Genomic DNA, 23,533 nt, shown 5'->3' with positions numbered 1-23,533 from the left:
AATGAACAAGCCAATTTCATAAAGAAATGCTTGCAGCTATTGAGAGATGATCACAGTTCTAAGGGTACATCTTCACTACACGCTGTATCGGCAGGTAGCAATCGATTTATCTGGGATTGATATATCGCGTCTCGTTAAGACGCGATATATCGATCCCCGAACGCGCTCACCATCCACTCCGGAACGCCACCAGAGTGAGCGGCGGTAGCACATTCAACGGGGGAGCTGTGGCCGTCGATCCCGTGCCATGTGGACCCCAGGTAATTCGATCTTAGATACTTCGACTTCAGCTATGCTATTCGCGTAGCTGAAGTTGCGTATCTTAGATCGACTCCCCCCCCAGTGTAGACCAGCCCTAAGTAGCTCAGCTTTCCGTAAGGGCCTGCAGTTTTCAAGTATCCCAGGAGATGGAGCCAATTTACTATCAGCTCAATTCTGAGAAAGCAAACTGGGTTGGCCTATGAATGAAAAATGTTTCCTGAATCTGTGGGACTAAAAACCTGCTAAATGTCTTGAGAAGACTGTGTTTAAAAACAATTTTGTTTATATTTCCTGCACTTCCCTTCCCACATTCTCTATTAAAGTCTACCACCACATAATTTTTCTATACTCTGGAGGAGGAGAGTTAGCACTAGCTATTTAGGTCTTGGCCAATTTGATTGAAACCAGCTCTTTGCATATAAAGAGGGGGAGTGATAACTGTCTACAAACACATGAAGTCTGTACACATCAAGGAGGGAGAGAAAATATTTAGGGAGTTGTAAAGGATACAGCCAAGAATTACGGGATGAAGTTAAGAAAGAAAATTTAAGCTGAATATTGGAAAAGATTTCTGGATAATGAAATCTAATGGCCAGTGGATTAGTCTTGCAAGGTAAGAAGTGGAAGCCCCATCCTGTAGGGCTTTTAAAAACAGATTGGAGAATGTGTGTAACAGGAAATAACGTTCATTGTCTGGGATGGACTAGATTACCCAAGAGATTATTTCCATTTCTAGCTTCGGATTCCTGCAGCATCCGACCCTCACTCTAGCTCCAAATCAAATGGTAAAAGGAGGTTTGGTAAGGCTTAAAGTTAAAAATGCTAGTGAATAAATGTGATGGAAAAGACGGTTACTCACCGTTGTAACTGTTGTTCTTCGAGATGTGTTGCTCATATCCATTCCATTAGGTGTGTGCGCGCCGCGTGCACGATCGTCGGAAGATTTTCTACCCTAGCAACACCGGCGGGTCGGCTGTGGAGCCCCCTAGAGTGGCGCCTTCATGGCGCTGAATATATACCCCAGCCGACCCGGCGCCCCCTCAGTTCCTTCTTGCCGGCTACTCCGACAGTGGGGATGGGGGGCGGGTTTGGAATGGATATGAGCAACACATCTCGAAGAACAACAGTTACAACGGTGAGTAACCGTCTTTTCTTCTTCGAGTGCTTGCTCATATCCATTCCATTAGGTGACTCCCAAGCCCAACTTAGGTGGTGGGGTCGGAGTGAGACATTGCTGTGTGCAAAACCGCTGATCCGAAAGCAGCATCGTCTCTGGACTGCTGCACTAGTGCATAGTGAGCTGCAAATGTGTGGACTGATGACCAAACCGCCGCTCTACAAATGTCCTGGATCGGAACATGTGCCAGGAAAGCAGTCGAGGAAGCTTGGGCCCTCGTGGAGTGAGCGGTGAGGTGCGGTGCTGAGACACCTGCCAGGTCATAGCAAGTCCGGATGCAAGACGTAATCCAGGAGGATAGGCGTTGTGAGGAGACCGGTGAGCCTTTCATTCGGTCGGCCACTGCAACGAAGAGTTGCGTCGTCTTTCTAAAGTGCTTTGTGCGGTCAATATAGAAGGCCAGGGCCCTACGTACGTCCAGGGAATGCAAACGTTGATCCTGGCGAGTGGCATGTGGTTTAGGATGAAAGACCGGGAGAAATATATCCTGGTTGATATGAAAAGGAGAAACCACCTTAGGGAGAAAGGCAGGATGTGGACGAAGCTGCACTTTATCCTTGTGAAAAACTGTGTAAGGGGGCTCAGATGTAAGCGCCCTGAGTTCAGAAACACGCCTTGCTGAGGTAATGGCTACGAGGAAGGCTGTCTTCCAGGATAGGTACAGAAGTGAATAGGTGGCCAGTGGCTCGAATGGAGGACCTGTGAGCTTGGAGAGAACCAGGTTGAGGTCCCACGTCAGGACGGGCTGACGTTGTTGTGGGTACATCCGGTCTAAGCCCTTGAGGAATCTAACGACCATCGGGTTAGAGAATACCGAGGACGCGAGTTCCCCTGGGTGAAAGGCCGATATAGCGGCCAGGTGAACTCTAATTGAAGATATCGCCAACCCCTGCTGTTTTAGGGAGAGGAGATATTCCAAAATGAGGGGAATGGGTGCCTGCAACGGGGACGTGGCTCGTTGTTCGCACCAACAGGAGAACCGCTTCCACTTGGCCAGGTACGTGGTGCGTGTTGAGGGCTTCCTACTGCTCAGCAGAATCTGTTGGACAGAGAGCGAGCATTGCTGCTCTGCCTGGGTGAACCATGGAGCAGACACGCCGTGAGGTGGAGTGATTGCAGGTCGGGGTGACGCAACCGGCCGTGGTCCTGAGAGATGAGATCCGGACATAACGGAAGCGGGATCGGAGTCTGAACCGAGAGTTCCAACAGTGTGGTGTACCAATGTTGTCTCGGCCACGCTGGAGCGATCAGAATTACCTGTGCCTGGTCTCTGCGCAATTTGAGCAGTACCTTGTGGACCAGAGGAAACGGAGGGAAGGCATAAAACAGGTGGTCTTTCCAGGGAAGGAGAAACGCATCCGAGAGGGAGCCCGGAGCTCGACCTTGTAGGGAGCAGAACACGTGGCACTTCCTGTTGTCTCGGGATGCAAACAGGTCTATCTGGGGAAACCCCCACCTCCGGAAGATGGAATGTATGATGTCCGGACGGATAGACCACTCGTGTGTCTGGAAGGACCTGCTGAGTCGGTCCGCTAGAGTGTTCTGGACTCCAGGGAGGAACGATGCCGTGAGATGGATTGAGTGGGCGATGCAGAAGTCCCACAGGCGAATGGCCTCTTGGCATAGAACTGACGAACGTGCTCCTCCTTGCTTGTTGATGTAAAACATGGCCGTGGTGTTGTCGATGAGAACTAACACACAACGGCCACGTAGTTGATTGAGAAATGCCTGGCACGCCAGGCGCACCGCCATCAGCTCCCGAACATTGATGTGCAGGGCTAACTGGGGTGCAGTCCACAGGCCCTGGGTATGGTGTCCGTTGAGATGGGCGCCCCAACCCAGAGATGAAGCGTCTGTGACCAGGTGCAGAGAGGGTTGTGGGGTGTGAAAAGGCATCCCCTCGCAGACCACATTGTGATCTAGCCACCAGGTGAGGGAGGTCAGGACCGAGTTCGGGACCGTGACCACCATGTTCAGGCTGTCCCGATGTGGACGGTATATTGATGACACCCAGGTCTGGAGTGGGCGAAGCCGAAGTCTGGCATGCCTGGTTACGTACGTGCAGGAAGCCATGTGACCCAGCAAGGTAAGGCACGACCTCACCGTGGTAGTTGGGAAGGCCTGGAGCCCTTGAATGAGGCTCGTGATGGTGCCAAAGCGGTTGTCTGGCAGGATGGCTTGTGCACGTCTGGAGTCTAGAACTGCGCCGATGAAATCTATTCTCTGGGTAGGTTCTAGAGTAGATTTGTCCTTGTTGAGTAGGATGCCCAACTCGTTGAATGTGTGCACTATTCTGTGGACGTGAGCTTGAACTTGCTCTTTGGTGCGACCGCGTACCAGCCAGTCGTCTAGGTACGGGAACACCTGTATCCCTTGCCGACGAAGGTACGCTGCCATGACAGCCATACATTTCGTGAACACTCTTGGGGCCGAGGATAGGCCGAAGGGAAGGACTGCAAATTGGTAGTGCACCATGTTTACCACGAATCGCAGGAAGCGTCTGTGAGGTGGGTAAATTGAGATGTGAAAGTATGCGTCTTTCATGTCGAGGGCGGCGAACCAGTCTCCAGGATCGAGGGAGGGGATAATGGCCCCCAAAGAGACCATGCGGAACTTCAACTTTACTACGAATTTGTTGAGTCCGTGCAAGTCCAAGATGGGCCGCAGGCCTCCTTTGGACTTGGGGATCAGGAAGTAACGGGAATAAAATCCCCTGCCCCTTAACTCTACTGGAACCTCCTCTATGGCCCCCATAGCAAGGAGCGTGGAAACCTCCTGTATAAGAAGTTGCTCGAGAGAAGGGTCCCTGAAGAGGGACGGGGAAGGGGGGTGGGAGGGGGGAATAGAAGAAAACTGGATAGTGTATCCCCTCTCCACTGTGCGGAGGACCCAACGGTCCGAAGTTATAAGGGACCAAGCACGGTGGAAGTGGGAGAGACGATCCCGAAAGGAGGGGGCTGGATCCTGGGGGATGACTGGGGCGCCGTCCTCGACCGCACCTTCAAAAGTTCTGCCTGGGGCCTGAAGGTGGTCTAGGTGGCCCCTGGTTCTGGCCGGGTTGAGGGCCGGCCCACCTTCTTCTACCACCTCGCCCTCGCCTCCGGGTCGAGTCCTGTCTCTGACGAGGCGGGGGGGGGTAGAAGTGCTGAGGCTGCGGCCTAAATGGTCTGCGCTGAGGGCCCACAACATGCATCCCCAGGGAGCGCATGATTGTTCTCGAGTCCTTGAGGCTCTGCAGACGAGAGTCCGTCTTGTCCGAGAACAATCCATGTCCCTCAAAGGGCAGATCCTGTAGGGTTTGCTGCAGCTCCGGAGGCAAACCCGAAACCTGAAGCCAGGAGATCCTCCGCATAGCGATACCCGAAGCCAGGGTCCTCGCAGCTGAGTCTGCTATGTCCAAGGAGGCCTGCAAGGAGGTCCGAGCCACCTTCTTACCCTCCTCTACCATGGCTCCAAACTCTTCCCTGGACTCTTGGGGAATCAACTCCTTAAACTTCCCCATAGAGTTCCAGGAGTTAAAATTGTAACGGCTCAATAGCGCCTGTTGGTTTGCCGCTCTAAGTTGCAGCCCTCCGGCTGAGTAAACCTTACGGCCAAACAAATCGAGCCGCTTAGCCTCTTTTGATTTAGGCGCTGCAGCCTGCTGGCCGTGGCGCTCTCGTGCGTTCACTGATGCCACCACCAGTGAACACGGTTGGGGGTGGGTATACAAGTACCCGTAGTCCTTAGACGGGACAAAGTACTTCCTTTCCACCCCTCTCGCTGTGGGTGGGATAGAGGCAGGAGTTTGCCATATCGTATCCGCATTGGTTTGTATCGTGCGGATCAGGGGTAGCGCCACCCTCGATGGGGCATCCGCTCCGAGGATGTTCACGATAGGGTCCTGTACTTCCACTATCTCCTCCGCCTGCAGGTCCATATTACGGGCCATCCTACGCAGGAGATCCTGGTGAGCCCGAAGATCTATCGGAGGGGGACCCGTACATGAAGTGCCCGCCACTGCCTCATCCGGAGAGGAGGAGGAAGACGCCTCCGGTGGTACTGGATCCAAGGGGGGGTCCTGATCCCCCTGCTCTTGGGCCGGAGCATCACCTGTACTCGGGTCTATGGTGTCAGGTGGCGTGGACACGGAAGCCTCCATGCCCCCTGGCGGAGGTCGAGAGATGGTGGATTCTGGGGCCCTTCTAACCGAGTGACCCGAGCGAGAGGTCGATGGTATTGGAGCCCCTTGCTCCTGGTGGTACGCCCACGGGGTCCAAAATGACCAGTGAGATGGTCCATGGGAGTGGTCCTCTGCCAACTCCTGCCAATGGCCCAAGTTCCGTTCCTCGGCTTGCCCTTGAGGGGGGTATGCCGATCTCGACAGGTCCTCCGAGGAGCGAGACACCGATCTTGACGGCCATGGCGGTGCCGAGAGAGATGAAACGATCCCCGTGTGCTGTGGTGCCGCACGGTACCGGTCCGGAGATGATCTATCTCTGCGCGGTGCCGGCGAACGGTGCCGGGACCGCGATCGGTGCCGATGACCTCGTCGGTGCCGGGAGCCGGATCTGGACCTCGACGAGGACCTGGAGTATGCCCGGTGCCGGGAGCGGCCTCTCGACGTCGAGCGTCGACCGTAGCGGTGCCGAGAACTACGTCTCAACGTTGATCGGTGCCGACGATCATATCGGTGCCGAGACGTAGAGCGGTGCCGCGAAGAAGATCTTGGCCGCGAGTACGACCGGTGCCGAGGCGATATTCGGTGCCGGGACTGCGAGCGGCGTGGGGACCTGCTTCGGGACCTGGATCGGTGCCGAGGTTCCAGCCCTTGCGATGGAGGGCGCATCAAGGCAGGTTTCCCCCTCGACTGGACCGGGCGAGTCAACGGTGCAGTCGGTGCCGGTGGTTGAGGCGGTGCCGGCTCCGTGAGAGCTATTAAGTCTCTCGCCGCCGCGAAGGTCTCTGGAGTCGACGGGAGGCACTGTATCACCGCCGGTCTCGGTGGAGACGCTATCTGCACCGGACTCAACGGCCTCGGCGCCGGAGTCGACGGTGCTGGAGGCACCTGTTTCCGGTGCTCCACCGGCGGACGCGGCTCTACCCCCGGCACTGGGGGAGCCGGCGTCTTCGGCACGGATGTCCCCGTCTTATGGGCTTTTTTATGCCCCGGGGATAATGACCGGCGCCGAGGCACTGCTTGCGGTGCCGACGAGGTCCGGTGCCGGGGAGGCTTGTCTGACGCCACTCGCGTGGTCGTCATAGCCGGTGCCGCCGGGGCACTGCGCACCGAGGTGCTAGGTGCCGGGGCCTGACTTGTAGATGGAGCGTCCGGACTAAGTGCCGCCTCCATCAGGAGTTGCCGGAGCCAAAAGTCCCGCTCCTTCTTGGTCCTTGGTCTGAAGGCCTTACAGATCTTGCACTTATCTATTTGATGGGACTCTCCCAGGCACTTCAGACAGGAGTCGTGCGGGTCGCTCGTGGGCATAGGCTTAGCGCAGGAGGCGCACTGCTTGAAGCCGGGAGCGTTGGGCATGAGCCCGGCCCCGCGGCCGGGGGAGAAAGGGGGAGACGACCCCCTTAATCCCCTGAACTACTTAGAACAACTAAAACAACTTTTAAACTATTTAACTATTTAACTATAAACACTGTGATACAACAAACTAAGCTAGGGAGAGTGGAGAACAGCTAAGCAGCGCTCCACAGTTCCAACGACCGTCAGGGGCGGTAAGAAGGAACTGAGGGGGCGCCGGGTCGGCTGGGGTATATATTCAGCGCCATGAAGGCGCCACTCTAGGGGGCTCCACAGCCGACCCGCCGGTGTTGCTAGGGTAGAAAATCTTCCGACGATCGTGCACGCGGCGCGCACACACCTAATGGAATGGATATGAGCAAGCACTCGAAGAAGAACTGGTTGTTACACAGTGCTCAAACAGTGTGCAACTGTCTGTTCCCTACCCCAATGTCAACTGGTTGTGAGGAAATGGAGGCACCAGGTAGAAGGTCCAAGAACAGTTCTCCACCAATCATCACGTGGTCCTTACAGTACTGATGATCTTACAGAATCATAGAAGATTAGGGTTGGAAGAGACCTGAGGAGGTCATCTAGTCCAACCCCCTCTCAAAGCAGGACCAACCCCAACTAAATCATCCCAGCCAGGGCTTTGTCAAACCGGGCCTTAAAAACCTCTAAGGATGGAGATTCCACCACCTCCCTAGGTAATCCATTCCAGTGCTTCACCACCCTCCCAGTGAAACAGTTTTTCCTAATATCCAACCTAAACCTCCCCCAGTACAACTTGAGACCATTGCTCCTTGTTCTGTCATCTGCCACCACTGAGGACAGCCTAACTCCATCCTCTTTGGAACCCCCCTTCAGGTAGTTGTTTCACGAAATGTAAAGGCCTGGAATTTTGACACTTGCAGGCTCAAGCGTGACCATAGGTACTGTCACCTCGATCCTGAGTGTGGGCAGAGATGCTCAAAGATTTAAATGGGTTGCACTTACAATGTTTAATGTAGCTGCATAGTAGAGACCCCACTGATTCCAGTGTGGGTTGAAAAGGCACATTAATGGACTACCACTAGCTAATCATTGAAAAGGTTACTCATGTAAAGAAACAAATGCACTTCAAAATTACAAAAGGTTAACAACTCAAGAAAGACTGAATCAACTCTTCACAGAAGTCTCTTCATTTAGCAACAGAGCTAGAGCGCAGTTACTCCTTCCAATGTGACTCAACTCTGATTTTCAAGAAGTAGGTAGCTTGGCATTTTCTGAAAATCACAGCCCTTTGCTGGGCACCCCAAATCACTAATCAGTTTTGAAAGTCTTGGTCCAGGTCTCCACACTCCATGCTTGCCCCTCGACCACAAAGCCATCCTTCATCCCACATTCTGCAGCGTGATGAAAGCTCTGCTCCTATTGGCTTGCCAAAATATCCCACCAGGTATTCCAGGAAGTATTTCAAACTACAAGTGTTCCAGCAGACACCCTGTGCAAATCCACAGAGGGATATTATACTTACAGGTGAACTTCCCCTGGTCTCCTTCTTCCTCCCCTTCCACACTCTGCTTCTTAAAAACAGAAAGATCAGTCTGTAGCACCTCATCAATTGCAGCGTGGATCAAAGATGATGCAAGAAGAGGCGGTGCATCCCTGATGTGAAGAAAAGAAAAAAAAGAAATATATTGGATTAAATTTAAACTGAACCGTGGCCTTCCTGAAGTCAGCAACCTCGGCTCAAAAAGTTAGAAAGCTCCAGCAGCTACTAATAATTGTGACTCCTGGTCAGGGATGTAACTTTAACAGTCTCCAGAGACCACTGAAAATAAGTGTCACACTTTGTATACTACAAATACTGGTAATAATAAAGACCTTTATAAGTCTCTAAACTCAGTTTAGACTCAAAGACAGCAGTTCCCTTGAGAACACAGGTGCAAGAAGTGTGATTTTGAATTCTGCCTCATCTTTACTCTTTCAATCACAGACTAAATCTTGTGCTCTTGCATTTTGTGATGGGAACTGTTACTTACAGAGCCTTGTTAGGACTGAGCTCAGGCACTTTGCGTCTCTCACTGTGTGCCATGTCTTATTTATTTATTTATTTATTTTTAAACAGATATGATAGGGGTTATTCACCTTCCCACCCCCAATACTCATTTCTTTTGGTGGGTTTTTGTGAATTTCTTCCTTGAAAAGTGGATAATTATCCATTGTGTTATTACAAAGCATATCAGAATCCCAGTATATGGTATGTGCACACCACCAAACACATAGCATCCAGAGCTCCAATACACTTTGGATGGGTGAAGGGAAAGGTGACTGAATTTTTGTGCCAAGAGAAAGTGTAACATCTTAGCACAGCATAAGGTCAGAGAGAGGTTGGAATGTTTTGCCTCTAGCATTACAGTCCCCAGGTTCTCCTGAGCTGAGGATCCACAAAACCAGGGCAGAGAGGAACTGAAAAAAGTGTCCATTGTGTCCACTGTGGACTAGGCTTTGAACAGATATAGTACATGCACAGTGAGAGTTTTGTATGATACACACAAGAGACTCATGATAAGGCTTTAAATAATGAATTTGCAGATTCAAGGCAAGCCTGTTCCAACTTTAAAGTTGTGTGACTGCAAAATTATCCTTTCATATGTAATATATCTGTGTAGCAGGCATCAAGAATTCACAGCTGACGATCTCTGGGAGGAGAGGCAGGGAAATAAAAACAAGAATACTGGGAACGAAGAAGTTCATGAACACAGGACTTCAAACATGGCTCTGAGAGTCTCTGAATATCCACAGGATATTAACACTGCATCCAAAGAAGTAAAGCAGTAAGCCATCTGGATCAGGTCAAGGACAAGTTTGGGTGGGAGCGGGGTTTCCTGGAAAGAGTTTGGAAAGGCCTGCATAAATTGGCTGGCTTTAACGTAATAAATACTCTATAAAGATTCAACCCCCCGTTTTCAAATCTTAAAAGAACATTTATAGTTCCTAGTGATGTTAAGAGCTCAAATGTACAGTAAAAGCTATTTTATCCAGCACTTCACCAACCGGAAATGTCTATAAACCAGCATTTCTGATCTTGATCTGGTTTACAGTCTGGTTGGCGCAGGGCCAGAAAGGAGTTGAGGCGCAGGAGACCTGGGGTGCGAGGTCCCATATCCGGGGGTGCTCACCTCGGGCGGCTCCCCACAAGCCGCGACCTGTCCTGGCTGCTCCTAGGTGGAGGCGCAGCAAGCAGCTCTGCGCACTGCCTCTGCCCGCAGGCGCCACCCCTGCAGTTCCCATTGACTGTGGGGTTCCTAGCCAGTGGGAGATGCAGAGCCAGCGCTCAGGGTGGGGGCAGGGTGCAGGGCTGCCTGCCACACCTCTGCCTAGGAGCTACGGGGACAGGTTGCCTCCTGCGGGGAACTGCCAGAGGTGAGCACTCCCTTGATCCGGCACCCCGAGCCCCCTCCTGCACCCAAACTTCCTTCCTTTTATTTAACTGGCATTTTTCACTACCAGAACCCCCCATTCACCCAACATGCCAGAGAAAACAGCTTTGCTGTATTTAAAAAATCCTTGCTGAAAGAAAGACAGACTTTGTCAAGTATTCATGGCCACATGTGCCTCCTGCTACAGCAAACAGAAATCTTCATGCAGGTCAGTTGGCTGCTAATATAGAAGCTTGTTTTATGCAATGTTCTGTAGCAGGGGTGTCCTATTTTAGTTTGAGAGTGACTTCAGTACCCCAAAACCACCCAGAAGCGTATTTGCAGTCCTCCTTTCATTTCAAAGCACTGGAAAACCAGAAGCTACTTTGCCATTTCTTTTAGTGCACGGTTAAGCCTGAAAAGGTCTTTGTTTTCCTATCCAATCCAAACAGACAAAAGCAAATCACTAGGAATATGCTAGCATGACTGCGCTGACGAAATGGACAACTCGAAGATTTAAGACCATCTTGCAAATGAGAAACGCAGTCAACCTACGTAGAAATGCAACAGCAGTAGGCAAGTATTAAGCTGAAAACGTTCTATTTCCCCCTTTTTGAGCTGCTGCATCTTTGCGGGGGGGAGGATAAAGGAAGAAGAATTAAATACAACATGAGCGCAAGAACGTTTCAGCCAGGGCCGGTGCAAGGAAGTTTCGCCTAGGGCGCGAAACTTCCACCTTGCGCTCCCCCCCCAGCCCTGCAGCAGCTCCCCCCACTGCCCTGAGGCGCTCCCCCCCCACAGCAGCTCCCCCGCCCCCCAGGGAGCTGTGCCGCAGCTCCCCACCTCAGCTCATCTCTGCTCTGCCTCCTCCCCGAGCACGCCACCCCCACTCCAATTCTCCTCCTCTCCCAGGCTTGCGGCACCAAACAGGGGGGGCGGAGAGCTACCGCAGGGGCAAGGGGGTGCCTCAGGGTGGGGAGGGGAAGCTGGCGCAGGGCTCCCCACCCCAGCTCACCTCTGCTACGCCCCCTCCCCGAGCACGCCACCCCTGCCGGCAATTACAATAATTGCATGGAACGGCCGCTGTGCTGGGAGAGGGAGTCTGAGCCGCACGTGTCAGCGTGCCGCCGGCAGCCCAGCCCAGCCCAGCCCAGGAACGCTGTAAAAAAAAAAATTGGGGGCACCGCTTTTTGGCGCCCCCAAATCTTGGCGCCCTAGGCAACCACCTCGTTTGCCTTAATGGTAGCACCGGCCCTGGCTTCAGCAACTGTCAGCTACACAGCTAGTCTCTGCATTGCAGAACAAGGTATAGCATGAGGAAGTCAGGCTTTAAGCCTTGTCTAGACTAAGGGCTTGTCTTCACTACAGCACTAAATTGGCACCGCTGCATTGATTTAGCATGTCTGTGAAGACGCATTACATCGACAGGAGAACGCTCTCCCGTCAACATAATTACTGCATGTAAACAAGAGGTGAAAGCTACGTGACCAGGAGAGTGTCTCCTGAGGACATAAAGCAGTGTCTACACCATGCTAAGTTGATGTAAGTTACGTTGTGGGGGGGAGGGGAGACTCACACCTCTGAGTGACATAACTTACATTGACTTAGGCAGTAGTGTAGACACGGCCTATGATGTAAAGGTGCTAACATGTTCGAAAAGTCTAGTGTAGACAAAGTAGCATATACATTAACCTGTGCTAGGCTGGTCAAGTTAAAGCCTATACTCCCATCTGAGCTTTCATTCAGCCAGATGTGTTTGAAACATCTAATGTAGACAAGCTATTAGTTAGAACATGTTACCTAAGATAGTCTAGCATCACACCTTTTATCTTAGCCTAGAAATGGTGCAAGTGTTTGTACCATGATTAAGTGTCAATATAAGTTCTATCTCCAGAAATGGAAACAGAAAATATTATGAGGAAAACAGCAGGAAAGAAAATGGGTGAAACAGGAAGAGAAATCATTTGAATGGCCACTAAGAGCCACAGTTAAGGATCTTTTCCAGACTTACCGATGGTGCCTTGTGAATGGAATTGAAAAGCTCAACCAGGTTTCTAGCTGACATTAGAATAGTGTTCAATACTTGGGTTCCAGGCTAGGCAGGGTTCTACCTTCAAAAGCCTTGGCTCAGTATGGGCTGGACCCTAGACAGAACTTTAAAGCATAGGAAATGCTGTAATGCACAAGTCTCACTGAGACCTCTAATCACAGGAAGTGTGCAACATTCCTGGTAGATTCTGCCCTCCGAGTGAAGGAAAGAATTACAAACCATCACATCACATCCTTCCATTCTTGCCAATTACCACTCAGCCCCCAAAAGGAAATTCACTGAAGATTCCTTAGCATTTTCAGGAAGCAGAGCAGGACACTGCCAAGTGAGATGTGGAAAAATAGCTTTGCAGTGTCCTTTTTAAACCTGAAACGAACCTAGATGTTCTGAGCTATATTTTATAGGGTTTTACTAGCAGCACTATCTACCATATTGGGCACAGTGGCGTATTCCTGTAATCCCAGCTATTTGGGTGGCTGAGGCTGGCAGATCACTCAGGGATTCTGGGCTATGGTGCGCTATGCCGATCGGGTCTCCAGTGCCACTGACAACCTAGCCAGTGGGTGGCTGAAGGACTGGCTAAAACAGGGGTTGGCAACCTTTCAGAAGTGTTGTGCCGAATCGTCATTTATTCACTCCAATGTAAGGTTTCGCGTGCCAGTCATGCATTTTAACATTTTTAGAAGGTCTCTTTCAATAAGTCTATAATATATAACTAAACTATTGTATGTAAAGTAAATAAGGTTTTTAAAATGTTTAAGAAGCTTCATTTAAAATTAAATTTTAAGGCAAAATTCTGCTTCATTGGCCACAAACAACTATTAGGGCTTGTCTCCACTTACCGGGGCATCGACACTTGGGTCTAGGGAAGACCCGCTAAATTGACCGCTAATCACTCTCCCATCGTCACCGGTCCTCCACCGGATCGAGAAGCATAAGGTAAGTTGATGGGAGAGTTTCTCCCGTCAGCCCAGCACGGTGTAGACACTACAATAATTCGACCTAAGGTACATCGACTCCAGGTACGTTATTCACGTAGCTGGAGTTGTGTAACTTAGGTCAACTTAGCCCTGTAGTGTAGACCTACAAATGTACTGGTTAGTTTAGCAAGCTATGTTAATAAATGACAGCACATTAACATTTATGTCATTTTCATCTTGTGTGCAGGACTCTAAAAAGATGCTTCTGATTCCAACAAGACCATGGATTAGTGTGAACAATGGGGTTTCTGAAAGAGGCAGCCATTTCTGTTAATCCCATGATTTCCTTCAATCATGCTACTACAGAGTACAGCTGTTCCCACCAAATACAGAAAGAATGATTTGTAAAGTCATGCTTCACATGAGATATCACCAACAATCTGTAACTCCTGGATGAGTCACTCTTATTCTAAAGGCTTGCTGTGAAAACAATGTTGGTATGCCCACTACATTCCATTAAGATATTTTTAATGTCTCTACATACTTTGCACTACTGTATTATATATATATATATATATAAAAATCCAAGTCACGTGAATCCATTCCCTATTGAAACTACTGGATCACAGTACTATTGAAAGCAGAGGTCATGTCAAAATAAAGTTACCAGCATCACCCAAAAAACGGAGAGATGAATAGAAGCTGTTAAGGAGGATTCAGGGGAAGGATAGGGACAAGACAGATCATTTTCTCTTTATATACATAATTACACAAAAGCAAACACTGACAACCTAATTCTCACATTTCCTAATTGTTGAGTGCTTGCCTTACAACCTGAATAATGTTCTTTTAACATACTATTTTTACCATAGCAAGTCCTAGCCTCATTCCTCCAGAATTCCTGTCCCACTCTCCTTGCCCAGGCATCCCAAGTTCCCCTCTCAACCTTCCAGCTCCTAATCACAATCTTCCCTCTTTGCACATTGGCTCCTCATCAGATCTATCACCTCTCCCCACATCACCTCCTTCCCCTTGTCCAAATGCTTCTCAGCTCCAGTCTCCTTGCCCAGTCAGTGCATCTCAGCCTTCCCTTTCCTACTGGCTCCCAGTGCTACTGTGATCCTATTTCTCTCCCTGGTTCCAAGTCCATTTTCTTTCCCAGCCAGCTACAGTTATTCCTCCCCTCCTCCACCCACAGCTCACAGCCCCCTTCCCCTTCAAGCTCCTTGTCCCAATCTGCTCCCCCTGCATAGATCTGACTCTTCTCCTCTTTGCATTCAGATCAGGCAGATTCCTCCTCCACATTGCCTGGGCCCAGCATTGGGAGGTGGGGTTTGGCCCTGAGAAACCAAGAAAGAGACAGTATCTTTGCTGGTTTCAGAGTAGCAGCCGTGTTAGTCTGTATCCGCAAAAAGAACAGGAGCACTTGTGGCACCTTAGAGACTAACAAATTTATTAGAGCATAAGCTTTCGTGGACTACAGCCCACTTCTTTGGATGCATATCTTTGCTCTCAGTTCTGGGGCACAACATGGCTCTCAGCAGCCCAGAGCTGCAACTGCAGGAAAAGTCCTGCTCTGCCCTGCATTGGAGTATACTCCCTGTGATTGGCTCTTTAGGGAATTTAACTGCTAAAATCTAAGTCACCTCTAAAGAGCATGTACAATTTTTCAAAGGCTTTAACCTGGCCAAATGTGGGCAGATTTTCATGGGGACAGCAAGAAGCCCAAACACAAAAGCCACTCTCCTGCCAAATTTCAAGTCCCTCCTACCAAGTATGGGGCTGCTAGAGCTTTTCAAAGTAAAGGTCCCTGGAATTAACATAGACAAAACATTTTTCCCTAGCCTCATTTTTGGAAACTGTTCTACCATTTTGGCTGAAGTTTTCCAAAACATCCATCCTGAGGTAGACACCCAGCATGGAAAATTTCAACCTGAATGGTTAAGATTTGGCAAAGTTATAAGACCCTGTTTTCAGTTGCTTATAACAGGAAGTGTCAGGCAACTTTAATAGGCAGCTCTATCAGCCCGGCCTAAAACAACAGATTTTATTATAGATTTAAAATATAATTAATTTAAAAAATAATGTAACTGGAATACATTCCAGGAATCTGTATACATCACAAGCTAATCAAGACTAAACCACAAGAGTGACTAGGATCCATCTTGTATTTAAAAGCCTAATGAAAACTATTTATTGACTTTCAATTTATACACATAGGATAACATTTTCAAAAGCACCTAAAGTGATTTTTTATCCTAAGTCTCAGTGTAACTTAGGTGCTTTTGAAAAATGTGCTCACATTGCACAAGGACTGAAGATTTCACTTGTCAGAAGCACAATTTTCCTTCCTCCCCCACTCTAAGACTTATTTCCAGTTCTGAGATAATTCCAGGCACTTCCAGTTATTTTCTCTCCCAATGCAACTGTACTCTGTACCAGATGTATGGCAGCACTATTGCACCCTTTTTCCTCTCAGATACTTCCCATAGAACATAATCTGCATATCTCTGAGTAATACTTGGCTCCCTGTCAGGGAAAATAAATCAGGATGCAATGGGGAAAAAGGTGAAATAATAGATAAAGAGCACAACGCGCCCTTTGAAAAATGGGAATGCTGGATCAGAGCGTTACTGCGATATAGTGGAACCGGTGTCCCAATTAATCTCGAGGCAAAATTAAAATAATTTAGATTTTCCTTTTAAAAAGTGTTTTTCTGAAACCAGAATGCCTGGAAAAGAAATTTAACATTAACTGAAGGAAAGAGAGAGAGGACAAACACTTATTGAGAACGGAAATATTTGACATTTATTGAAAACCATCAACAGGATGGTGAATGTGTACTGGCAAACATAAGATTAAAACAAAAACAAACAAAAAAACAGCCAGAAAGGCATTGGCGGTAGGGGAGAGAGTCAAAACAGGAAGTTAGGAGGAGTCCCACAACAATTATTGTAGTAGAGTCTCTTCAAACAGGAAACCTGCTTGTGTTTTATATTGTATGTAACCAAGTAGCCACCATATTCTAATAAATTTCAGCTCCTTTGAAAAGGGAATCTGGAACATTTCTACATTAGGAGGGGACACATTTCATTTTATTTTCTAGTATGGGTAAATTAATAACATTTCAGATTAATTCAAACTTTTAAAGCTACTGGAAAGCATTTCTGGATACCTTACGCATTGACTCATTTTCTGTAAGTCTTCATGGCAGGTGACTTTTACCTGGAAATATATTTCAAATAAAAAATTCTACAAAAAATATAAGAGCATTATTTAAGCTCTCACAAGCCCTCATTCTGCAAATGCTTAGGAATGTGTTTAACTTGGCAGAATGCAAACAATCCTGTTGACTTAAATTACACTACTCACAGTGTATAAAGTTAAGCCCATGTGCAAGTCTTTACAGGATCAATGCCTCAGACTGCACAATCTCTCAGACAAGGAAAGTATTTGACCGTGACTGTAAAGTGCTGTGCATAATTACAGAGCTAGAAAAAACTATTATTCATAGTGCCATCTATAAAGAAAACAGAGGGTATTGAGAGCAAGAGTTAGATTGGGCTTGAGCTAGCTAGCTGCTTCTTCGCCATAAATTGCAAAACTGGTGGTCCTTAGAGACCTTTGCAAAATCCCATTTAGCTTTCCACTCACTCCCAGGGTTCCCCAGAGGATTCAGGGGGCCTGGGGCAAAGCAATTTCAGGGGCCCCTTCCATAAAAAAAAAGTTGCAATACTATAGAATACTATATTCTCATGGGGGGCCCCTGTGGGGCCCAGGGCAAATTGCCCCACTTGGCCCCCCCCAGGCAGCCCTGCTCATTCCTCTCAAAAGCCCTGCCACAGCAACCCTTCTCCTACTGGTGGATGTCAGAACATGGCTCCCTCCAGAGGCAACAAGTGTTTTTCCTTGCATTAGACTGCCAAACAGCAACACTGGACGCAATCTCAAGAAACAAAGATGCTGTCAGTCCATGAATTCTGGGCTTGTCTATGTGGTGCAGCAAAGCACACCAGAAGGGTGTGATCTGTAAAGTGCTCTACTCTTGTGTGCAGATCCAGCTGGTGCACTCTAAGGATACCTAGTTTATATTAATGTACTCCTATGTTAATACAATCTAGATATTTTAGAATGCACTAGCAGAGTTTACACAAGGCAGTTAGAGTGCAGAACTTTAGAGCACTTTACAGATCACACCCTTCTGGTGTGTTTTGCCAGTGCCGCGTAGACAAGCCCTCAGACTCATCGAGAGTTGACCTGCACACCAATGCTGGCTACGATGGAAATGAAGTAACTGACAAAGCAGAGCTTATTAAAATAATCACAGGCAGAGTTTCATTCCAAACTGCAATCTGATCACCTAGAAGACCCTTCTTCACCACAGAAGTTGGACATTGTAGTGCCAAAATTTCAAACTACACAAAGCCTTCTTGTACAATTCTAGCTCAAACTAGAAGAAAAGAACGACCACCAAGCTTTAAACTGACCCTGCTGTTTTCTTGAAGTCTAACAGTGGTAGGTCTGGCTATATTAGAGCCTATTCCTGATAAGTGTCTGTACTGACAATCATCTTACAGGTGACTGGATCTATGCTGTGATGATCTTAAGTTTTGTAACTTGCTCCCATCCTTGACTATGGACAGCCTTCACCACTTTTAAACAAAAGCCCTAATGCATCGAATAGCTTTTTCTCTCTTAAATTATGGCTTTTAGAGCCCTTTCCTTTCTTTCTCCTCCCATGCCATTTCCTGGTCTTCTCCATTTGTTCGTCTGGTTTTTAGTTTGAAAATCTAATTGTGATTCTTTATCCTTTAAAACTATATTATGATTTATTGTGCAAAGCCTCAATATGGTGGGGAGGAGGAGTGAGAGAGACTGTATGAAACCATCAGTCTAGAGAGTTTAGTTATGGTCTTTGATTAGATTATGAAAAATGAGGCTGCATGCTGCCAGAATACTAGAGTCGTCCTCTGGTAGAGCCCTGTGTTCACAAACTTCTGTCGTTTCCAAAAATCATTTCTCTGCCCTTGTATGCAAATATTTGGACGACCACCTCCACCACATGGCAGCCCTTTTGGGAATAAGTTATGTTTTTTACCTCTGGTTCCAGAGTTGCATCAGCTCCAAGAGCACAAACCGAATGGCAAAACTTTTATTTGTAGTTGGACCTCAATATCTAGCATTTTAGATTTATCTGTACTGTGCCTAAGCAATGCTGCATGAGACTCCATGCTTCACTTTTTTGCCTTCTACGGAAAGGTAGGGGATAATATGAAATGACTGTGTCCTTCATTAAAGAGTTATTTCTGATTTTTCAGAGTGTTCCACAAGAAAGAAGTGTGTTGTGGGTCCCTATGCCATTTTTGTCTACTCTGCTTTGTTACACAGCTGCCTTGTCTCTCCCTCTGAATTTTTCTAGCAGTAGACCAAGAAAAAATAACCCTGGTTTGGGGGGGAGGGGGGAGAGAGATTAGAATGAGGTTTTGGGACTCAAGGAACTCTCAGACACAGGCCGTGTAATCACAACTGGCTGGAGGGCAGGTATGTGAAGAATTCTGCTACTGACAGGGTAAGCTCCTTGCTGTGTAAACAGCATGAGTGACAGATAGGATGAAAGCACTGCAAAAGCAGCATGGACTCTCCACTTTCACTGATTCACATAAGAACAGTCCTGAATTTGCAGCTATAAACTAGCAGAAGCGCCAGTTCCTAAAAGTTAGTTTTTTTTCAGGTGACAAAAACACAGAGATCTTCTTTTTCCTCCATAGAGTTCCTTTTAGGAACATCATCTTGGTTCACTTGGTGATTAGTTGGCTGGGTGTTTGTTCAAGACATGCACCACCGTGCATTGGTGGGATCCATAAAGTGCACATCCAGAACCATTCTAATCTCCTAACACTTTAGAAATCACAGAGCACACCTTTTATTTCAGATCCAACTTAAAATACAACACTTCCATTAAACAGTGCTCTGATCAAAGACAACTGTTACAAGTTCATAAATGGGGACTGTCTTGAAATCACTACACTACTTTTCATTTCTGACCTTAATCAGAAACTTAATTTGCATTTCTAGTGTTGGAAAGGTCTAGAGTATTAATCTAATACATCAGCCATAATAGCCTGACAATCACAGTTTTTAGGCCACTGATATTAGAGGAATATATTGTAATTGCATTTTTATTTAAATAGTTAAAGGATTATGTTAAAATGTTTGACTTTTGCAGAGAAAACTTACATCCTTTCAAAGCTATGCTTTTTAGGCACTCAAGTGCTGAAAATAAAATCATTGCATTTGTCAAAGAGACAAGGGTGAGGGATAGCTCAGTGGTTTGAGCATTGACCTGCTAAACCCAGGGTTGTGAGCCCAATCCTTAAGGGGACCAGTTGGGGATTGGCCCTACTTTGAGCAGGGGGTTGGACTAGATGACCTCCTGAGGTCCCTTCCAACCCTATGAGAGGTCAGAGCACTGCAATGGGGCCAGGAACTCTTGAGTTCTAGTCCCAAATCAGATTCCTTTTATGGCCTTGGGTATGTCATTGAACAAATAGATGTGAATTTCAAAGTCACCTAGGTGACTTGGGAGCACAAGTTGCTAAGAAAGTCAATGGGACTGGTACTTCTAAATTACCTGGATGCTTTTGAAAACCCTACGCAATGTCGACACACACACACCACACCAGAAAGTTGGATACACAGTTTACACATGTTAGGGGTGTGTGTGTACCTAAATGGAAGCAATCTTAATTTTCCTCTCATTCTTCACTTCATTAATCCCTAGCTGCTTTGACTGCACAAAGCCATCTTTTCATTTAGAAGACCTGTGAAAATCTACATAAATCCACAATATTCTTCCGCAAGTCCCCTGCAATTTTTACCTTTTATAAAGCACAGACCGTGGTAGGTGCTTTGCAGAACATATAAGATATGGTCCCTACTCTGAAGTGCTTACCAGAGACAAAATATAACAAACAGGCAGACAGACAATGGGAGGGAAGAGAATCAGACGTCAAAGGGTTACATAATAAGATAATATGGTTGTTCTGGCTGGGTAGAGAATCATCATTTACTGATTAAATTATAAAGCAACAACAAAGCCAGAGGTTATGGAGCCTACTACATGAGTGAGTGGGGGAGGTTCTGTGTCCTGCAATGTGCAGGTGGTCAGACTGGATGATCATGATAGGCCCGTCAAGCCTTAAAAATCTATGAGTCTATCAGAAGGAGCCTCCACCAATTAGGATCAAAGAGAAAAAAATATTTCCCTTGAAACTGTGATGTAGGATCATTAAAGCAGCATAAGTTTATAATGGCAAGTTGTTAAGAATTGCAGTCTTGAAGCTGAAAATGACAATGTCAACTTTGTTTAAATATTTGTATCTATTCTAGTTAGAAGTATCATACTTCAATTGAAGTCAGCTTGGGTAAGTCTGAAAAATTGTGTTTTTTGTTTATTTTGTGCATTTGACAGTCCTTTGTGCATAGTGAGCTGTGTTCCATGCTGAGTTAATCATTTAGGCCTTGATCCTGCAACTGGATCTACACACAGGTGGAACACAGCACCCACCAAGACCCACTCTGAAATCCCGGGCTCACGCACATAAATCCAGTTGGAGGATTGTGACCTTTAGTTTCCCCCATTTATGTGCATCTGTCACAAAGCAAAAAGAAAGAAAGAAACATTTTTAAAAGAAAATGAGACTGTAAAATCACAAAAGTTTGCAGGGGTTGGAGGAGCATGTGTATTAAAAAAACCTTGTGTTTACGTTTGTTTTGTGTTTTTAATACTAGTTAGATTTCAAGACAACATCTCTTTAAACTTAGTCCAATTCAAGCAGTAGATAGCACAACAACAATACCAAGGGCCCTGTCAAGGTTAGGGATGTTTTCTGAAGATTTCCTACCATACCGCACAGCTGTTAAGTTCCACGGACATTAGCAACACTAGGAATCCTAGTGCAAAAAGGATGTTGGTGTATTACGTCATGTAACCTGGCTCAGAGCAAGTCTAATCACATATGCCAGTCCACCTAAAGCTCCTAGTGTGGTGAACACCATTGCAACTAAACAAGCGATAGCAATGTTTTCCTATCCTAGACTCGCCATTACTCCTGTTTGCATGCATGGAGCTTCACTCTCTGCAGTTACACCAATGTACATCTGCACATCTTTGCCACCTTGTACCAGTTTCACTGCTTATCATGGGTGACTCATTCTGGTTCATGCCCCAGATGACTTTAAGGAGTGTTGTCAAGCCTGCATAGGAACCCTAGACACAGGGGTCTCCCAACTCTACCATGTAAAGTTGGAAGGGTCAGCACAATACAGATAGCTCAGCTTTCAGCACTGCATAGGGCAGAGAGCCAGTTACTCGGTAACAGCGCATGTGCCCCAACGCATGGGCATAAGAAAAGAGACATGGTATAGCCCCTCACTCCCCCGCACCAACCCACCCAATCATACACCCACATTATTTAAACCCCCCACCCCACTAACAGCCCCCATCCCCAGTGGGCACAATACTCTCCTTTCTTCCCCCTCCCGCAGAGTGGGCACTGCCCGCTCTCGTCCCCACCTGAGGGGCACAGGCACAGTCTCCCCAGCTGCCTCCTGGTTGGCAGGCACAGCCTCTCCAGCTCTACTGTGTGTCCCCCTCCCCCAGCTAATGGGCACAGCCCCCTCCAGTGCCCCCCAGCCGACAGGCACAACCCCCATTTCCCCCAGCTTTACTGCCCTCCAAGCCGCAGCTAACAGGCACAGCCTTCCCAGCCCTCTCCAGTTCTACTGTACCCCCCAGGCCCAGCTGACAGGACAGCCCCCTGCCAGCCCCCCCCCCCAGCTCTACTATCTCCCCCCTCCCAGGCCCAGCTGACAGGACAGCCCCCTGCCAGCCCCCCCTCCAGCTCTACTATCTCCCCCCTCCCAGGCCCAGCTGACAGGACAGCCCCCTGCCAGCCCCCCACCAGCTCTACTGTCTCCCCCCCCCCAAGCTCCAACTAACAGGACAGCCCCCTGCCAGCCCCCCCCCCAGCTCTACTGTCTCTCCCCCCCCAGCTCCAGCTGACAGGACAGCCCCCTGCCAGCCCCCCCCCCAGCTCTACTATCTCCCCCCTCCCAGGCCCAGCTGACAGGACAGCCCCCTGCCAGCCCCCCCCCACCAGCTCTACTGTCTCCCCCCCCCAAGCTCCAGCTGACAGGACAGCCCCCTGCCAGCCCCCCACCAGCTCTACTGTCTCCCCCCCCCAAGCTCCAGCTGACAGGACAGCCCCCTGCCAGCCCCCCCCCCCCAGCTCTACTGTCTCCCCCCCCCCAAGCTCCAACTAACAGGACAGCCCCCTGCCAGCCCCCCCCCCAGCTCTACTGTCTCTCCCCCCCCAGCTCCAGCTGACAGGACAGCCCCCTGCCAGCCCCCCCCCCCAGCTCTACTATCTCCCCCCTCCCAGGCCCAGCTGACAGGACAGCCCCCTGCCAGCCCCCCCCCACCAGCTCTACTGTCTCCCCCCCCCAAGCTCCAGCTGACAGGACAGCCCCCTGCCAGCCCCCCACCAGCTCTACTGTCTCCCCCCCCCAAGCTCCAGCTGACAGGACAGCCCCCACCCCGGCTGACAGGCACAGCCCCAGCGCAGCGTCACTCTCCCGCGCAGTCCCGCCCGGCGCGTACAGCCTCCCGCCGCCGCTCTCACCTGCCGCCCAGGAAGCGCCTGGCCAGCTCGGCCAGCTCCCCCGGCGCCTCGGCCCTGCTGAGGGCGGCGCTGCCCTGCGCGCTCCAGGGCAGGGGATCCTCCGGGCCCAGCGGGGACGGGAAGTCCCGCAGGAGGGAGCCCAGGACACCCCGGGCCGCCTCCGCGGGCATGGCCATGGCCGCGTTGGTACGGCCCGGCGGGCGCGGCAGCCACGTTGGTACGGCCCGGCGGGCGCCTTGCCTAGAGCGGGGCGCGCCACGCGCCGCCGGGGGGGGGAGGGGTGTGCGGAGCGAGGCCGCCAACCACCCGAGACGGCGGCTTTAAGGGCAACAGGGAGCGAGCGGGCAGAGGAGGGACCAGATGCAGGGGGCGGGGCCGAGCCCGAGGGGCGGGGCCAGGAGCCATCCGGCCGGGGGGTCAGTGGTGTCTGGAGCAGGGCGGGAGCCGCTGGAGGGGCAGCAAGGGCTGAGGAGGCGCGAAGGGGGAGGGGAGCTCTGGCTTCACTGCGGGGGGTGTTTACACAGAGGGAGCTGCCCGCTGCAGATCA

The 23,533-nt window shown here is 49.2% G+C and overlaps 1 protein-coding gene across 4 annotated transcripts in view; it reads right to left on the bottom strand.

The window, feature by feature from the left end:
* PPM1F (protein phosphatase, Mg2+/Mn2+ dependent 1F) overlaps positions 1-23,280 on the bottom strand; it is a 42,086-nt gene extending 18,806 nt beyond the window's left edge. For all 4 annotated transcript variants that reach the window (XM_054006204.1, XM_054006205.1, XM_054006201.1 and 1 more), the window contains exons 1-2: positions 22,987-23,280; positions 8,446-8,576 (exon numbers count right to left, since the gene is read on the bottom strand). In XM_054006204.1, the coding sequence (XP_053862179.1) occupies positions 8,446-8,576; positions 22,987-23,162 (307 nt within the window). In that variant the 5' untranslated portion in view covers positions 23,163-23,280. The remainder of the gene's footprint in view (positions 1-8,445; positions 8,577-22,986) is intronic.
* Positions 23,281-23,533: the final 253 nt, after the last annotated feature.

This window comes from Malaclemys terrapin, chromosome 16 (assembly GCF_027887155.1).
Source record: "Malaclemys terrapin pileata isolate rMalTer1 chromosome 16, rMalTer1.hap1, whole genome shotgun sequence".
NCBI classification, from domain to species: Eukaryota; Metazoa; Chordata; order Testudines; family Emydidae; genus Malaclemys; species Malaclemys terrapin.
This window is presented reverse-complemented; position numbering and strand designations above follow the sequence as displayed.